Source organism: Saccoglossus kowalevskii, chromosome 12 (genome assembly GCF_978046115.1).
Source record: "Saccoglossus kowalevskii chromosome 12, keSacKowa6.1, whole genome shotgun sequence".
NCBI lineage: Eukaryota > Metazoa > Hemichordata > Enteropneusta > Harrimaniidae > Saccoglossus > Saccoglossus kowalevskii.
Window position 1 is genome coordinate 5173999 of NC_140652.1, and position 18309 is coordinate 5192307.

Consider the following 18309-nt stretch of genomic DNA (forward strand, 5'->3'; position numbering starts at 1 on the left):
ATACGCGGTGTTTTTTACAATTGCCGCTATTATGTTTGTAGTTCAGGGAGATGCAGCTGGTGGCGACCCATGCAAGATGCCCGATCTTTTCGAGATATTTCGATTTTGTATATACCCGATGTACTTGGATTTCGGTGTTGTTCTTTTAAACGCGGCGTTTCTTTGCTACAAGGCTCTGAAAAGGCACGATCAAATATTAACCGTTCTCAAAGATCCAACAACCACAGAGAGAATAATCGTACACAGCGTACCACTCATTATAGTAGGAATAACGCTCGTAACGGCACAATCTATACCCCAATGTTATTTATCGTCTCGTTACCGTAATAGCGGTTTATGTCGAATTTTCACAGTTAGCGTCACCAAAGGAGTCCTTATAGCTATCGTGATATTATGTTTCATACACTTATTCACTCACGTATACCACCACCGGAAACTGACCAAAGAAATCGATATGCGACATCTTGCCGATTATCATCACGATCCATACAGTGCGGTGGCGGCTGCCGACAGTGGTGAATACGAGAACGAACCATTTTTAGGGGGGTCTAATCGCTCAGATAGTCTTTACTTGAAAAGTATTCATTGAATAATAATAATAATAAAAAAAAACGATATATTATAACGTGTACGTGTGATGAGTTGGTTAGTAAGTTAGTTAGTAATGACCCAGTGCCGTAGTTGTCCTTGTTACTGTGGCCGCGGCGACGACGACGACGACTGCTGCTGCTGCTGCTGCTGTTACGACGATAGCATCGAAATAATTTTACTCGGACAAAGGTACGGTGAGACTTGCATGCAGATATTAAGGCGAGAAATACCATATCTCGCTAAATGCCTCACTTACGATACTACCGCCGGGAATATTTTAAATATTGATAATCTAATGATTAATATGAACATTGAATTATGGTACACGTTTTTATTGTACTTGACGGACGGTCAAATCATTCTCTTGTCCACCGCCACCCACACATCATTACGCGATATCGTAGAAGCTGCCGACTACATGCTCATGGATAATTTCCTAAACGCTCTAATGACGATTATTTTATACACGTGTGACCATTTCGATCTGGAGGATTTACTCATCACTTTCTCCTATTTGGCATCCCCGTACGAATCGGAAATAAGGTCGAAATTGTTAGACGTCATTGCCGCTTGTATAGCTGGACAATCATCGACGAACACGGGAGATTTATTGTGTAAATATTGGAATATAGATACACTTAAGCGGTTCGTTTTACGGAAAAGTAGATATTGCACTAACGAGAAAAACGTGGTCGACATAATCATTCACTGGTGTGACACTGTAGCAGCAGCAGCAGCAGCAGCATCATCGTACGACGAACTCGATATTATCAAATTACTACTGTCTGTCGAAACACAAAACCAAAATCTAAAAGATCGGATAGCAAATAAGCTCGTCATATTTTTACGCGATATCACCGATTTCAATATACCTCTATCCAAAGTGGAGAACACGCTAGGCGTAATAGACGACCGTATACACGACCGGATGTTTCGTGCACTGGCTAACGTCGTGATGGATAGTACAGCGCCCTCTAGAACCAAGGACGTTGAGTCCAGCGCGTTATTTTTCGGTACAAATCTAGTTACAGTTAAAGATCAACTCCGTTTACAAAACAAAGAATGGATTAATTTCACCGCCTATCAAATTAACCCTTCGGAAAAGGGTATATCTTTCGATATTTATATCGAAAATAACATAACATATGCTATTATTAAAAAAACCGACACGCGTATGATTGTCACCCGGTTAGAATTAGATCGTGACGAACGACGTTTGTTTCCGAATCCTCCGGGAAAGATCATCTATGAGTTTGCAGTAACCACTACAAACGATATCATACAGATTACTAAATATAGAAATTATCTCTATTTCACAAACGGATATGAAATAGGCATTTGTCTGGCAGACAACGAGTCTCACAACAACAACAACACCACCAACATCATCACCAGTACTACCGCGGCGAATGATCATGGTACTAACTCATTAGCGGGATGGAGTACGATGGATTGGTCGGGAGCATTCAGCGTGTCGCCTTCATCCAACAAGGACGTCGATCACGTAAAACTATACAGGGCAAGTTGCGCGTCATGCGATCGAATCATGTGTGTGATCGACTTAAACGTTAGAGATTTCAATGTGACGTACCCGGATATACAAATAGGACATTATTTTCCATCTCTATTTTATGTCCCTTTTTTAAATTGTCTCGTGTGTATAGAACCCATAAGTGGAATATCCCGACACGAATTAAGTCTTAAATGTTTCAGTTACGACGATCATGATAACGAATGGAAAGAAATCCGATTACAATACGAACGGTCGACAATAAAGTATAATAACTTTACAGATAGTTTTCCATATACTGCTGACCATATGTTCGCTTTAACTCCGATGAATGGAATGTTTATTTCCGATAAAATATTGTGTCTTTTCGATTACGACAGACGTGCAAATATTGTATCGCATTTTTTTCAGTATTATAATATTTGGATAGATTTTTCTACGAATACTCTGGGACTTATGAGATTACTCCAACCGTGCAATAGGGACGGGTTTATAAGCGCTACGTACTAAATATATATTGAATAAAAATTATCATTTTTTTATTTCCAAATGAGTAGTCACATATTTCAACTGTTCGAAATGTTTTCCATGAAATTGACTTAGTAGTGAGAACATTGAAGTAGAGTCGAACAAATGATCCTCGCCGTACATTGAGACGTCCGTGTTAAATGTAATTGGTTTCGTGGCGAGGTACGGCGGTGTGTCTCTGGGTGGCCACGGCAATCCCAAATGATGTCTGTTTAACTTGTAGAGTTGTTGATTTTCGCAATACCAAACAATACCTTCCACCCTTCCTTCATGGAAATCTTCAAACCACGATTTGAGTAGAGGGTAACTTAACGGTAGTCGAAACGATCTTTTAACATACTACTATTACCGGCGTGTGGAACGAGAAAATGAACTGGAGTTGTCTTACATCCCAAACCATAAGGATTCCCGTTAATTTTCGTTCCAATCAATTCAAGCGTCTGTTCTAGTAATTCCGATAATTCGTCTATAGTTACTTGGTTGCCTTGATCAGTTGGTTTTAAAACCATGGCAATTCCTCGAGCCATGTCAACGGTGCTACTATGCCAGCAATATTGTCTGTTCTCTTTCTCGACTGGAACCCAACCTAATAATAATAATAATACATGTCATCATCGAAATGAATACAACATCATGAATCATCATCTTACGACGACGGCGATTAATACATACCTAGTATGTGACCAAATCGATCCGGTTGTGGTTTTCCGTCAATTATTTGCACTCCTTTCGCCGGTATCCAGTTATCGGGTACGGGTTTTAAATCGTATTTCTTAGCTGCACATTTAGTCCGCGGTCTTCGTTCGAAACGTGCCCATAACCACGGACGACCTATAATAATATTATAGCTCATAATAAAACTGATCAGCAATTATAAAACACACATAGAAACCCCCCCTCCCCCCCCCCCCAAAAAAAAAAACAAAAACAAAAAACGTACCATTATATTCATGGACATAAACACACGTTCCATCGAACTTTTCAGTCGGTATAGCCTTTTCGATATTATCATCTAAAGCCGAACGTCGTATATCATTTAATGCTACGACACTGTACGGTTGTTCGTCTCGCTTTTTAGACTTCTCATTTAATAAACGTGTATTGAACACACACGGAACCTTGTACTGTACTGACATTTTTTTTTGGGAATGAATGAAATTATTATTATTGATGTGTGCGGCTTATATACACAAGACGACTCAAATATATTCGTTGGAAAAAACAAACAAACCAAACTCTCTTTATTATTATTATTATTATTAAAATACAGGTGCTGCGTGTATATTGATATCATCGTATTGCATATCGTAATTAGCCTTGTACATCATGCCGCCGTCGACATTACGTGACAATGATAATTTGTTGGCTATCGCATCAACTTGACGTGGATCAACATAGACGGGAGCGTACTCTTTCAATGATTCTAATTCGTAAGGGCTTGTCACATTGTCCAGTTTTAACGCCGGGCGTTCAAGGGCACGTTGTACACGCATTTTTATCGTTTTCAAATCGTCGTTATCTCCTCCTCCTCCCCGTCCGGGATGATTTGTATTGAAGTAAGGTGTCTTTACAATAGGTGTCTTCACATTGAACGTATCCCGAGTGACGCGGCTGTCGTCACGACCTAGCGAATAAATTTTTGTTTGAATAATGTCGAGGTGTGTCCTGTCAAATACAATAACTTTACATATGGGACATTTCAGTTCAGCGGTAGATGTCGCCATCGCTGCAGCTCGTATTAATTCTTGTAGACATACGTCGTGAAATAGATGGCATCCGGACCACGACGCGGAACCCGGTTTTCTTTCACTCGATTTATAAGAAATCAATTCGTTATCTGTTGGATTCCCGCCCATTTCAGATCTCTGCGATAGTTCTTGACAGTTAATTGCCTGCAATTCACGTCCTCCTCCTAATGTCTCGAGACAAATAACGCACGGTCTAGATCCCCACGACGAAGACGAAGACGAATCATTATTATCGTTAGTCGAGTGTTTTAAGTTATCGTAAGCTTCATCGGGATCAACGCTGGCAACTACTCGATAGGGATCACCACGTTCGTAATATATATTACGAAAAAAAGCATTGAGTTCCCCGTTAGAATTATTATTGAGTATTTTGAATAATTCCTTAATAAAATTAGCCCATAGTTCCGAAGTATTACGAGGTTCTCTCAGGCCGGGCGGACAAATCTATTCGCGATTTCATCTTGTAGATATGCGAGACCTTTAGCACTTAGCTTAAACGAATCTTCGAAAAATAGTACTGTTTCTGTTTTCAAGTTGAGTATGGTTGACTGAGTATGGTGCGGCGATGTCGCCAAATTATTCAAATCGCATATTTTCTGAAAACAATCGGATTTGTGTACTTTCGTTCCATTTTCGGGATCGACTAGTACTAAACCCGTGGCTGTCGGGTTTACATCTTTCCAATGTAGTTGTTTATTATAAACTGTACCTAGATTTCGTCGTGATTTATGCGGTCGTTGAAATAACGACGTCGACGACGACGACGACGACTTACTACTAAATGGAGATTTCAATAACATTCCCGGTGGACGGTGTTTAGATTCGGGTGTACATCTATCGTCGTCGTCGCTGCCGCCAATGTGACCCCACGACCATTCTTTATCAGACGACGACGACGACGTACTACTGAATGGAGATTTCAATAAAGTTCCTGGCGGCGGAACTATAATACGACTGTGTTTAAATTCGGGTGTACATCTATCGTCGTCGTCGCCGACGTGACCCCACGACCATTCTTTATCAGCCGACGACAACGTACTAAGTGGAGACCATACTGTTTTGATACTACTATTAGCAGACGATGTTGATAGTAATTCGGGTGGTCTGGACCAGTCATCATCATCATCATCATCATCCCATTTCTTTTTTTGAAATTTATTTTTCAACAGTTCGCTAGCCACCGTGGCAGCAGCGTCGTTATCGTATTCTTCATTGGATCTTTTTTTTATTACTGTCGTGAATTCACGACGACGATCGTCTTCTGGATGTGGAATATCGTTCATTTGACATTTGTTTACTCTTTCCAGCAGCGAAGATTTTGCCGAGGAATCGTTTCCGTGACCATAAACCTGACGGATCATTCTATCGGCAATAACGGAACTACGAAACCCTCCGTATTGCGGATCGGGATTTGCGATATGAACGTTTAGAACATCGTCGCTACTTCGGCTCACATCTAACCAGTCGCACCTTTCAACGGAACTATGGAAATCTGCTTCGGCTAACTGCATAGTAGTCCACGCTGGTGATTTGTCAATGTACTCTTGACAATCGCGCTGGTAAGCAGCGACGGCGTCGTTTTCTTGCGTTCGTTTTCTCAAAACCTCTAGCCACATCGTGTGTAGGCTATCAAACTGTTGTTGTGGAATCATACATCCTTGTCCGTAACGCGCATGCATCGACCGTCTATCGTAAGCTACTTTCAATGCCGATTGCATGGGAGGGTCGTCACTACACTTGTGCATGCAGTCTTTGAGTCGAGTTATTTCTTGTTCTATGTATCGGTATTTCACTTGATTTTGTAAGTGTAATTTGACGAACTCGTTACATTTTTCAGTAGGATTACTGATGGTTGCAAAAGTTTCCCGATTATTTAATCTCGGGTTTCGCTGTAGCCATTTTTTTTCATCGAAAAACCGATAAAAATCTGACGTTTTGCAAGTATCTAATGCTCTCGTTTCTGCCAATTGTTCTTCCGTAAGGCCATGGTCTTTAACCAGATGACGAATCAGTGCATCTTGAGTTGCTAACCTAGTTTCACATTGTTTAATTCTACAACTGAACCGTAACCCGACGAGTATATCTTTGAGATTGGGATGTGTCAGGAGATCGTGTCCACCCACCACCGCATTTAAAGAATTGAGCAATTGGCTGACAGTTTTTCTTTCCACTGGCTGCTCTTCGTCTTCCAGATCCTGATGACTAATGTCATCATTAGCCAAAAATACTCTAGCATTATACGAACTCCAGTTCAGTGTCAATAAGTACCGTTCCAGTCCGTCGCCTTTGATGTCAAAGCTGTAGTGTTTTTTCAAATACTGGACAATACTCTTGAAGTAAGCGATCCCGGGATTCGGTGTGGCGTTAGTCACGTAACGAATGCTGTCGTTAATGATACTCTTGGGAATTTTACAAACGCTGTGATTCACGCTTTCAGTCAACAGAGTCACGTTGCTGTTACACGTCCTGCTAACGTATTTCGTCAACGTCCTTAGTCGTCCGATAAGAAATACGGAAGCTTGGAATCCCACTCTGCCCATGTTAACTAGGTCGATGCACTTTCCCGCATTCAAGTCGGATTTTATTTCCATCCATCTGTCTTTCATGAATTCCGGCGATGCAACCAGGAGACAATCGGGCCTTTCAAAATAACCCGAATTTAAACTCATTCCACCATCTACGTGTTACCAATATTTACGAGAGTTTAGATTCCAAATAAATTTATCTCAGGGTAGGGAATGAGGGGATACCGTTGACTTCCGATTTCATACAAGTGTGCACATAGTAACGACATACAATAGAACACCAAGCAAGACACAGGTCAAATAGGTTTAAATCTATATATATTCGTGGTAACAAGTAAACATTAACAACAACAAAGTTGTACATAAATAAACAAAATAACGTTACTATATCCAAATAGTCAACAATAATAATGCCTTAATCTACACAGCAATACTGTCTGTTATGACCCTTAACCTAACGTATCTATGCCAATACTGTCGCTACGTCGGTAGTGCTAAACGATGGGTAGTCTGTCACGTCGCGTTTAGTCAGCGGTACTATCACGCTCAACTACAACGCCTATGTTATATTGCAAGAGCCCTGCTCGGCAACTATAACCCCTAGACTAATCTATTCTCAAAGTATCTCCAAATACTCAAATAAAAACCCAACAACCAATACACTAACACTATGCTTCAGGTATTACTATTAACACCACATGGAACCGATCACTAGCCTAAGTATTAACAACCCATAATTCTCATTGGTCAATCTCTGACTGAACCAAACACATTACAACAATAGGTATCACAATACAGTTTGCGTCAATATTGTCAACACTCTGACAATCATCTGAATAATAATGATAAAATACAGTGCAATCAAACAACTACTTAACTATGCATGTACTTAACACAACAATAATATAACTTGCAACGCAGTTGCACAAGAGTCGCGCATTAAACCAAACCAGTTCATATGTCTCAGACTGTCTGTATAATTCACAGTCAAGAACACAGTTCTCTGTTGGATACTGGACGGAATGTCTCTATCACTACACAGCAGTATCATACAACAAACTCTGTATACCCGTAGACGGTTTGCAGTTCAATGTTCTCTTCATATACAGCACACACTCTCAGGCGATAAAGGTTCTTCGACACAGCGTTGAAAATCTCAAAGTGTTTCTGTCAAATGGAAAATCGGCCATAGCTTCTGCTGTACCTTATGGTTTTGCAGTTTCACAAATCAATGCACAATATTCACAGACCTGTAACACGTCTGTGCAATAAATCAAGTTCATCACAATAATTCGAATGTCACGATAATCAGATGACATGGAATAACACAGCAACCATGTTTATATTCGAATCGATGAAAGAAATGAGTCGCCAGTTGACTCGCATACATAAATACGGCAGTACAATGATGTATCGTCGATCGTCACACTCTACATGTGCGCAGCCATCTTTGTTATAATGTTGTCATCTCACAAATCGCGTGATCGAGATTTGTATTCACGCGCGTATGCGTACGCGTAGTGTTAACTCACGATTTCTGAAAAGGAGCTGCAGAAACGTCAATTCTGGTCGGATTAACTCGACATTTGCATCGGCAGAGTCTCTGTTCTCTTTTTCTCATCAGAATGTAGCTCTGAGATCAAATCCGGACACAATACGTCGAACACCAGCCAAATTTTCAGCAGCCCATCTCCGGCATGTCCCAGTACGCCGCCATCATGAAGTAAAAGGGACGACTCCCTAAGATAACGCAGAATATTTTCCCGCGCTCACAGTACCCATCAAATTACATTAGCATCTAGCAAAACAGAACAAATCAAGACCGCGCTAGGCAGTCATAGAAAGGGAAAATCCCCAGATATATGCCAATGCATGTATCAATTGGGTATCGCCCTCTAGGCACAATTCCTAACACATGGTATTACGATTTCATAAGATCTATAAATATCCCACACAAAGTGTAATCTCTGGTACATGTTCTGACACGTCCGCTTTCGCTTTCAATCAAGGGCTGAACCAACAGCGTTCTAACGGAGGGTTCTCCAACTAGCTAAATCACACAAAATAAGATCACCAAATCCTACAGTAAATTCGACATGGTTACATACGCGATCCAGTGTATAAAATTTATCCACACCGCGAGTATCGTGGAGGCAATCTATCCACGGCCGGTCGCTGCTGCTGCTGCCGTCGTCGTCCGTAAGAGGATCGCTATTACTGACCAAATTAGAGACGAATTCATAGGGTCTCAAATTTTTAGGTCTCATTACCATATTCGTAACGATGTCCCCCACAGACATACATTTCCCATACCTGTCGCTAGGTGGTTGATGACGGACCATATCATTGACTTGTAGGAGAGTCAAACAATCGGCTTGACTGGTTATTTTGTACACGGCCTCGAGAAATGAATCGATCGTTTGACATGGTGATACTTGTTGCGACGTCGAAATTTTATTCAGGCTAGAGACTTTTTGACAACCGCGAGTGATATCTTTCAGAGCTAGTTTACTCAAATCTGGGTAAAGGCTCATTATAAGTTGCTAATTGCGTAACATTCGTCGCGTCGCAAATATTAATCATTAATCGCTTTTTTTTTACACTTTAATTCGTGTACTGAAAACGAACCTCCGATGATTAAACACGTGACCCGAATGGATGCGTACCATTTTTCCTGTTAGCAGCATCTGACAACCGTGTACAGTAAGTATTATTAGTAATAGTCGAATTTAATTCAACGCTACATGATGGAAACGAGTTTCGAGAGATCGTCTACGTGTTTGCGAACTTCCTTCCAAGTATTACCCTGCGGTAGAAGTGACAATAACGTACTGACTGCACGTCTCAATTCCATATCACGGGTATTAGCTTTACATGAACCGTAACACAAATGAGAAGGTCTACAACATCTAGAATGATTGGTTACAAATAATTCGCATCTCATGGGATGATGTCTAACTACATGTCTTTCGATGTTATTCCCTTGATGCGAGAATAAATTGACGGGTCGAAGCCCGGCGTATTTCCAGATAGCTACTGTTCTGTAAGTGGTATTTTTTGGCGATAGCCAACAACCGCTTGATTGAAAAATTTCGCAGCATTCAAACGTTTTAAAAATTGTTTCGGCCAGTGACATCGGTCTTCACCTAATCTGCGCGCGCACGCTTCCACGTCGATCACATTGCTGGATGGATCGTAATATTCCGAAGTGAATTTTCTCATGAGTCGTCTATTGACTTGAATCGTAAATTTATTATCGATAGTCATACGATCGAGAATGTGATTAGTGCGATCTCCTCCTCCTCCTCCTCCTCCTCCTACTTCCCAAGACATATATTCTGGATCTAGAGTGGGCGGCGGATCGACCGGTACCCATTTCACGCTGTCGCTAATAAGGTGTGCGTGAGAAACGAATTCTATTTTTCCGATCAATTTTTCGTTAAATATGCGCCACACGACACGGTTACCTCCCATCGGTCGTACGAGCGCGTCGTACTTTTTAGCTGCCTCTGCGAATGACATTCGCGTATCGTACCATTCGTATAATATTCGACTATCGACGCTTCATTTCATAGTCAATGCTACGTCCCAATTGGCCGCTGGATTTTCAACGGCAAACACGACTGGCGGAGAACTCCTTCCCATTAAACCCTTGAAGCCTTCGGTATATTTGCGAGCGGAGCATTGTCTTCCGTATAATACAGAAGGACGTGTTTCGTAGCAGAAAATTTTCGGGATAGTAAGGCGATCTATCGTAGTTAATTGTAGATGTGTCGTATTTTTATTTTGACGACGCTTGTTATTTCTGTTACTGGGGCCACACTTGTAAGTTAAAAAACTCATTGTTTTCCCCCTACCACTACCGATAGTGCTGCATGATCGTTATTACATAAATTAATATGGTTTTAACGATGACTTAGTTTCTCAATATTAGTACGATATCATGATACAGTTTGTGAGAGTCGGGACACACTCGACATGATATGATTGGTGTTAACGATGACTTAGTTTCTCAATATAGTTTGTAAATCTGTCGTATTTTTTTATTTTGACGACGTTTGTTACTGGGGCCACACTTGTAAGTTATATAAAAAACAAAACTCATTTGTTTCCCTACCACTACCGATAGTGCTGCATGACCGTTATTATAGAAATTTGTCATATTATGGGTAGCACTGTAATTCCAGGTGCCCACATAGTTGAGGTGAAGATGTATTAGGCATTGTTATGCTAATGAGTAGGCCTTTGTTTTTGGGGCCAGGTACAGTATAGTAGTGCTGTTAGAAGCGCACTTTCCTTTTGGGCTTTGAAGGAGCAACAAGTCAGGTTTTCCTGCTCAGTGGCAGACGCTGTGTCCACACATTGGTATTTTGCGCTCTAGTTCTCACTGAGACAGTTTCTGCTATTCGATTGGAAGTAAGTTCAGTACTTCCAAAAAGCAGTACTGTGTAAATTGTTGAGCATGAAGTGTGTCAGTGGAAGAATTCTCGTCCATTAGATTAAAGACTAACCAGTCAGTGACTTGAAGTTCCGATATCATGCAAGGCTCCCTGAATGACAGAATACAACAGTTCACATACTATCCTGCATGGGACTTAGATTTAAGACGTGTTAGAGAGAGAGAGAGAGAGAGAGAGAGAGAGAGAGAGAGAGAGAGAGAGAGAGAGAGAGAGATAGAGAGAGAGAGAGAGAGAGAGAGAGAGAGAGAGAGAGAGAGAGAGAGAGAGAGTGAGAGAGAGAAGAGAGAGAGAGAGAGAGAGAGAGAGAGAGAGAGAGAGAGAGAGAGAGAGAGAGAGAGAGAGAGAGAGAGAGAGAGAGAGGGAGGGAGGGAGGGAGGGAGGGAGGGAGGGAGGGAGGGAGGGAGGGAGGGAGGGAGGGAGGGAGGAGGGAGGGGGGGAGGAAGGGAGGGAGGGAGGGAGGGAGGGAGCAATAAATGGATAGAAGTTAGGTTAAATCAACTTCCATCGTCGAAACTCGTAAGATGTTCTATAAAGAAAACGATTAAATTCGGTACTTACGATCTCGCGCTAACACAAATGGTGATAGTAACCAGAAAGATTGCGCGTACGCTCACATTCCCGTCCATGTCGGCGGGGGAATTATTTACGTGGACGTCCCGAGAATGTGACCTGGAATTAGGTTTACACGCGAAGTTATTTTCACACGAAGAACACTATTACAGAACTATGCTTTTACACTTTCGCAATTTACCGTGGATGACCAGAGAATCGGGTACTATTCTATTAATGCCGAATCCATCATCAACAGATCGTGTTGGTGGAGGTGGTGATGGTGGTGTTGGTACACTTGCTCCAGAAATTAGATTCATGCAAGTGATCGTTATACTCGAAACAAATTAATTGGGCCAATAAAAGAAACGCAATTTTACACGAATATTTCGATTCGAACCCTTGGAAAATCTGCACACACCTAAGCGTATGTCATTCCACTGGACGATATAAAGTTCAAGAAAGAAGAAGCAGTGGATAGGTGCCCGATAAATAGAGTGGGTGAATCTGGTGCCGCTTTGTACTATTTGATTATGTGCGTATTTCGTTATATCCCGTGCGGTGTTCTACCGGTACTCTTGCATATACGGCAAGAGGGAAATCGTAGATTTGTCACTACAACAACTACTACTCCATACGTTATTTTCGATAAGAAGTCGATAAAAATGCGCTACAGAATAATCCCTGTACGGAGATATATACCAGCTCTTCTTCTCGTAAGCGCGTGCCTTTTCGTTGAATTACTACCATTTACCGATACCTACGTTATGATAAGCTGGTGGCCATGCATGTTATTTTTAGCATCGGCACTTTTCTGTTACTGTTGTCGAGAAATACGAAACGACGATACCGAAGTAGTTCGAGCTCTTTCGTTCGTTAATCACGTGATTACAGTCTCGTCTATATGTTTCGCCTTTATGGATCTTATTAAAAACGGTTTGTTTTTACTCAGTGGTCCATGCGCATTCGATGGAAACAATTTGTTTCCATCGTGTCTAACCTCGAATCGCGACGAGTGTCTGAATAGTATTTTGGAAACTAATCCAGCTCGACGCGATGTACGAAATTGTCCCATTAATAAAGTCGGTTACGAATGGTCAACCGTACTGTATACTTGTTGGATTATCAGATCGATCGTGTTAATATTCTATCACAGTTTAATGTACGCGCTGTGGGTCGAGTACGAACCGTCAACGTCCACTGTAGCGCAAGATATGATATATTACGACGGGGAACTTCCACCTAGTAGTAGTATTAGTAGTTCCGCTGCCGCCGATGTAGACGGTGACGGTGAAGGTGGTGGGACGAATGGTGAAACACAATTACAACAGAGGAAAAGCTGTTAAGTTTACTAAGGCGTGATTGGTACACATCCCAAAAATAATCGATTGCCTTCGGACGATGACATTACGATCGGATTTCTGTTATAATTGTCGAACGCAATTCCCGGTGATTCATAGTGATCGATTTCGAATGTGCCATAAGTAGAATTCAGCCTATCGAAAACCCAATATATATTCGATCGCGATCGCGATTTGCACCAACGAATTTCCAGCATCCCTCTTTTACATACTAATTTATCCAATACGAGTAATTTTTTGACGATCGTTGGTGTCTTGTGTACTACTAAACTTTCCAGGATTGTTAACAGAATAGATAAATCAGCCGAATTATCGGTGAACGTAACGTCTTTATCGCCGTGTAAAGTCACTAGCGATTCAATAGCATCCGATATTAAAGGTGTAACAACAAAATTATCGCAACATTTCAAGCCTTCCCTAATTATTGCACTGGGTGTACCGAAATGCCGTCTGTTCATTATCGACGTCACTTTATCTTGAAGTGAATCCATTAGGGTGTACACTTTTTTTTCTTCTCCTTCTTTCGATACTAGTGTTAAGTGGAATTCATCAGTCATGATGGAGCTAATACTTAATGATATATTAGTATCATTGAGTATAGATGGTAGAGGGAATTCGGCCTCGCACAGAACGCGTCCTCTGGATGGTAGCATCGATATTTCATTGTCGACTAAACCTTCCAGAGCCATGGAAGGTAATCTGTGACCGTCCACTTCAAATTTACCATACTTGCGATTGAGTCGATCGAATATCCAGTATCTAGTCACAAATTCGTATTTAGTGAGGGGATCCAATTTCATACCGACGAGTCTGATTTCACCAAATTCTGTTTTGTATACGATATCGGAGAGTAACATCAAACACTCCAATATAGTGGGTGTCTGAATTACATTTTCTAATACGCTTACGAGTTGACTGAGATCGTAACTGTCGTCCGTTACTGTAGTATTGTAGTTCCCATGTTTTGAATGTAATCCGTCGAGTAAACGACAACATAACGTTTCGTCATGATTCACAGTAGCACGGCGGCATCGTCTCAAAACTTCCCTTATAATTGGACTGTATGATACAAAATAGTCACTGTATACGTTATGGATTATATATTTAAGCAAATGTTTGAGCGCGAATGTTTTCACTTCCCCAGATGCCAACCTAATAGTGAACGTATCCATTAGTTGTTGTTGTTTTTTTTGAATTAAATTAAATAATATATATATATATATACTTACTCTCTCTCTCTCTCTATCCGCGTGAGTGTGTTGTTTAATTCATTCACCCGAATTATTCTGTACATATTTTATTCCCATCGGGTTTATGAAATCATTTAACGGACTGGAATTATACAACGGGTCGCATTTACCATTAATAACGTGCCAGTATTCGGGAAAAATGGATATTTCTCCCATTAAGCCTCCCGTCGTGACTGAGAAGAACAAACATATAGTAGACACAATATATTCGGGAACTAAAATGTATTACGTTGTTGGAATGAAAAGCAATGGTGGAAATTCGGCATTCAATTACGCCTACCCGTCTCTGATGTTTTCGCAAGAAGATTGTCTTCCTAATTTATGCGAGGGTTTCTGTAGGTACAGTAAATTAGATTTCAATGTACCTTGTTTATATAAAGAAATAGGAACATTCGTTATGAGTTACGATTATTCCGAAAACATGTGTGCCAGACCGCCAAGAATCGATATCAATATGCAACGAGATTTCAGTCAGTTATATTAATTTTATTCTTTCTTGAGAATGTAATAGTACATAAGTATGAACACGACAATCATTAAAAACGTTTCGATCAATGAACTGTAACTTGCGGTTAACAATGTTTTAGTCATGTTATCGAATTCTCCTTTTGATAATATCCATTCGGGTAGATGATGTTCATCGATGTATCTGAGAAGCCATTCCATAATAACGTAATGTTCGCCTATCGGTCGTACTTTAGCAAGACATCCACTAAACCAGTACAGCGTAATAATTCTAACCCAATTGACGGGTCTGTTTTTGAATATGTTGTTTACACATTCTTTGTATAAGTTATAGTCTATGAAGCATCGTGATAACAGATTTCCCGGTGATCCGTATTTGTTCTCCACTACGGTCATCTCATCCGCAATACGTCTTATAGTGGCGGCATTTACGCAACAAGGTCGTGGCGTCACGGCTGCAGTATTGACTTTATATTCGATGTAGTCTCGAGCCAATTCCCTGGCCTGACGTTTTACCTCGAGCAGGTTCATAAGGCAAATGAAGTAAAAAAAAATCCCCTATTACAAATATATAGTTTTACTCCGCTAATAGGCTCAACCCTCCATTCGTCCGTCCGTCTCTCTGGTAGTGGCCGGCGGCAACAAGTCTACATGGTCTGACCTCGAGCAGTCTATGATTCCTGCGCGGCCCGACGTGGAAGAGAAAAACTAAACTGATATAGCGATGACTCATCCATTTTTTGTTTTGGTTTTTTTTACTAGCCGTGACTCACACGATTGCGTCACGGCAGCCGGATACCACGTGACGCAATTATATATGTATTTACCAGTCGATGTGACGAGGACTCTCATTACAATGGTGGCGTTACAAGTGTTCCAATCGGTCGAACTATTCGAAGATTATTTGCACAGGACGTGCATGGCCTACTCCAAAAGTATTGCGTTGATAAGTCGAATTAACACGGCGGTGATCGCCGTGAAGACGATCTTCGTCTTATGCAACGTTTTGGCATTAGTGCCAGGAATTCCCTATATGGTCGTAACACTGTCATCGGTAGCGGGTTTCGTGATTTTTGAAGTAGTACATTATTTGACTCGATTGAACTACAGGATCAGTGTATATCGATTAAATCACAATCATTACGAATATTTATACTCTCTTATCAGAATAAACGGAGCCTCTATGAAGGACGTATTCGAAAAAGCTATAGAAATTCAAAAATACGATACATTTTGTCCACCTTTGAAAAGATACAGTCGACTGTATGGAGTGAACGGCTACATGGACGTAGAATGAAGATTGAGTTCTTTCATTTCGTCAATGATACTTTTCAAACTTGCATATGGAAAAGTCGCGCAGTCCCGGATGACGCTTGGAATATACCTATCAGACTCTATTAACGAAATTGTTTGTTTGATGTGCTTTTCCTTATCCAGTAGGGACACGGGACACGTGTATTGCAATGTCAAATCCATTTTCCGATATAGATACTTATCGATTAAATAAACACATTGTTTAATCCAAGCACGTCCTACAGAATCGTGTAACGGGTATATTGTTTTATAAGCGGCAGGGATTAAAATTTCGAGAAGACCTATTTTCATGCATTCCAATTTCATCCAAGTATCATCTACTAATTCAGTTGTCAGTTGTCGATGTGCCTCGACTACGTTCTTTAAATGTTCCATTACTTCTCGAGCTTTCCGGGATACGACTATAAACGATCCAGGAGTTGCAGTAGCAGCTCGAGTCGATAAGTCGAGTATATTGTTATTTTCAATATGCCATTTGTATTTCCATCATTCGATGTAACGTTTCAAATTTCTTAACCATAACTGTGCGGTGGACGTCCCGTGTTCTCCAAGTGTGTCGACGTGTACGGAGAAATGTTTATTACCCACGTTACATAAACTACACGTCATCATGAATCGAACATCTTAGATTTAATGGAATACATATTCGTACGATACCATTATCTTTATCAACACCTGCAATCAATTAAATGAATTATATAATTTAATTTATCGTCCGAGTCGTTCATCATCATCACCACCACCACCTCCCCATCCTCCTCCTCCTCACTCCCCCAGAACATAGTAAATAAATAAATTACCTGTAGTCAATTCAATCTTGGAAAAGTAAGCTTCTTCGCTAGACAATTTGATTGTAGTACATATTTGTTGGAATTTCGTCAGTGTACCGGTCACGTCTTGTGTCGGTAACATTTTTGATTGAACGCAGTTTTGTTTTTGCCTGGCCCCCCGTATTTATATTCATGTTGAGTTGGCGCGACTATCGAAATAAATGAGCATCGTACCCTGCTACAAACAACGCTACATCGAATTCGCTTTTATTCAAACCTAGTCGTTTGCATTTTTTTTAAGAAAGAAATTTCGTCTATACATTCACGTTTGTATGAAATAATAATAGCCATCAGAGATGACGATACCCACGAAATAGTCGGTAACAGAAACATTATTGAGTATGTGGTACTAAACGTAACAGACGATGGAATAATTATACAGAGAGCGTGCAGAGGACATATGTACATTCCAATTGTAGCTATGAACACGGGAAAGAACCACATCGCGTCTCGCATAATTATCGCAGCGGATACTGAAGGTAATAATATCCCGCCTACTAATACGAGTAACAATAATGTCGCAAATAGAACGTAGCGTTTATTTTTCTTTGCCATGTATAATTCGACAACTAGACACGAGCATACATGTTTGACGATTTCCAATCTCCTCGCTCTAATTTGCATAGATTTCGAAAACTTATGATCTAGTCGCCGTACAACGACGACGTCGTCGTGGTAATCTAACATTAATTCTAATACCCGTTGTTCGTCAACGCAGTCGAGCTTGGTCGGACATATATTTTTGTGGTATTGTATCAATGAAAGCAATTCGTGAACGGAATGTATATTTCCCCATTTCCATTCCGCCACATACGGAACGACGATAGATATAATTGTCGACAGTATACCCGTAGCTATTAACCATCGCGTGTAAACGTCCACACCCTCTGTTCTACGTTTACATTTGTTCAATCCCACAACCCAGTACCGTTTATGACAACTACCGTATATCTGCCATCGTTCTACAGTATAATATTTAGCGAATATGAACGCTAGTATCGCGTATGTCAGGGTAAGTGCGATTACAATTCGGAGTATTTTTGATCGAAAACACCAAGTCACCGGCGCTGCGAGAAACCTTTTAATATATTTCATCATCATCATGTTAACAATGTGACATTAATCGTTACACATACTACTCGTAAATGGTGAAAGAAAGAAAGAAAGAAACAAATATA

General features: G+C 40.7%; 1 protein-coding gene across 1 annotated transcript; it reads right to left on the bottom strand.

Annotated features, from left to right (window-relative positions):
• Positions 1–2937: 2937 nt before the first annotated feature.
• Positions 2938–3765, bottom strand: LOC146735445 (RNA ligase 1-like). Its single transcript, XM_085506315.1, has 3 exons — positions 3570–3765; positions 3302–3460; positions 2938–3215 (listed from the first exon to the last, which is right to left on the bottom strand). The coding sequence occupies exons 1-3, from the start codon at positions 3763–3765 to the stop codon at positions 2938–2940; spliced, it is 633 nt and encodes a 210-aa protein (XP_085362441.1).
• Between the last annotated feature and the right edge of the window lie 14544 nt (positions 3766–18309).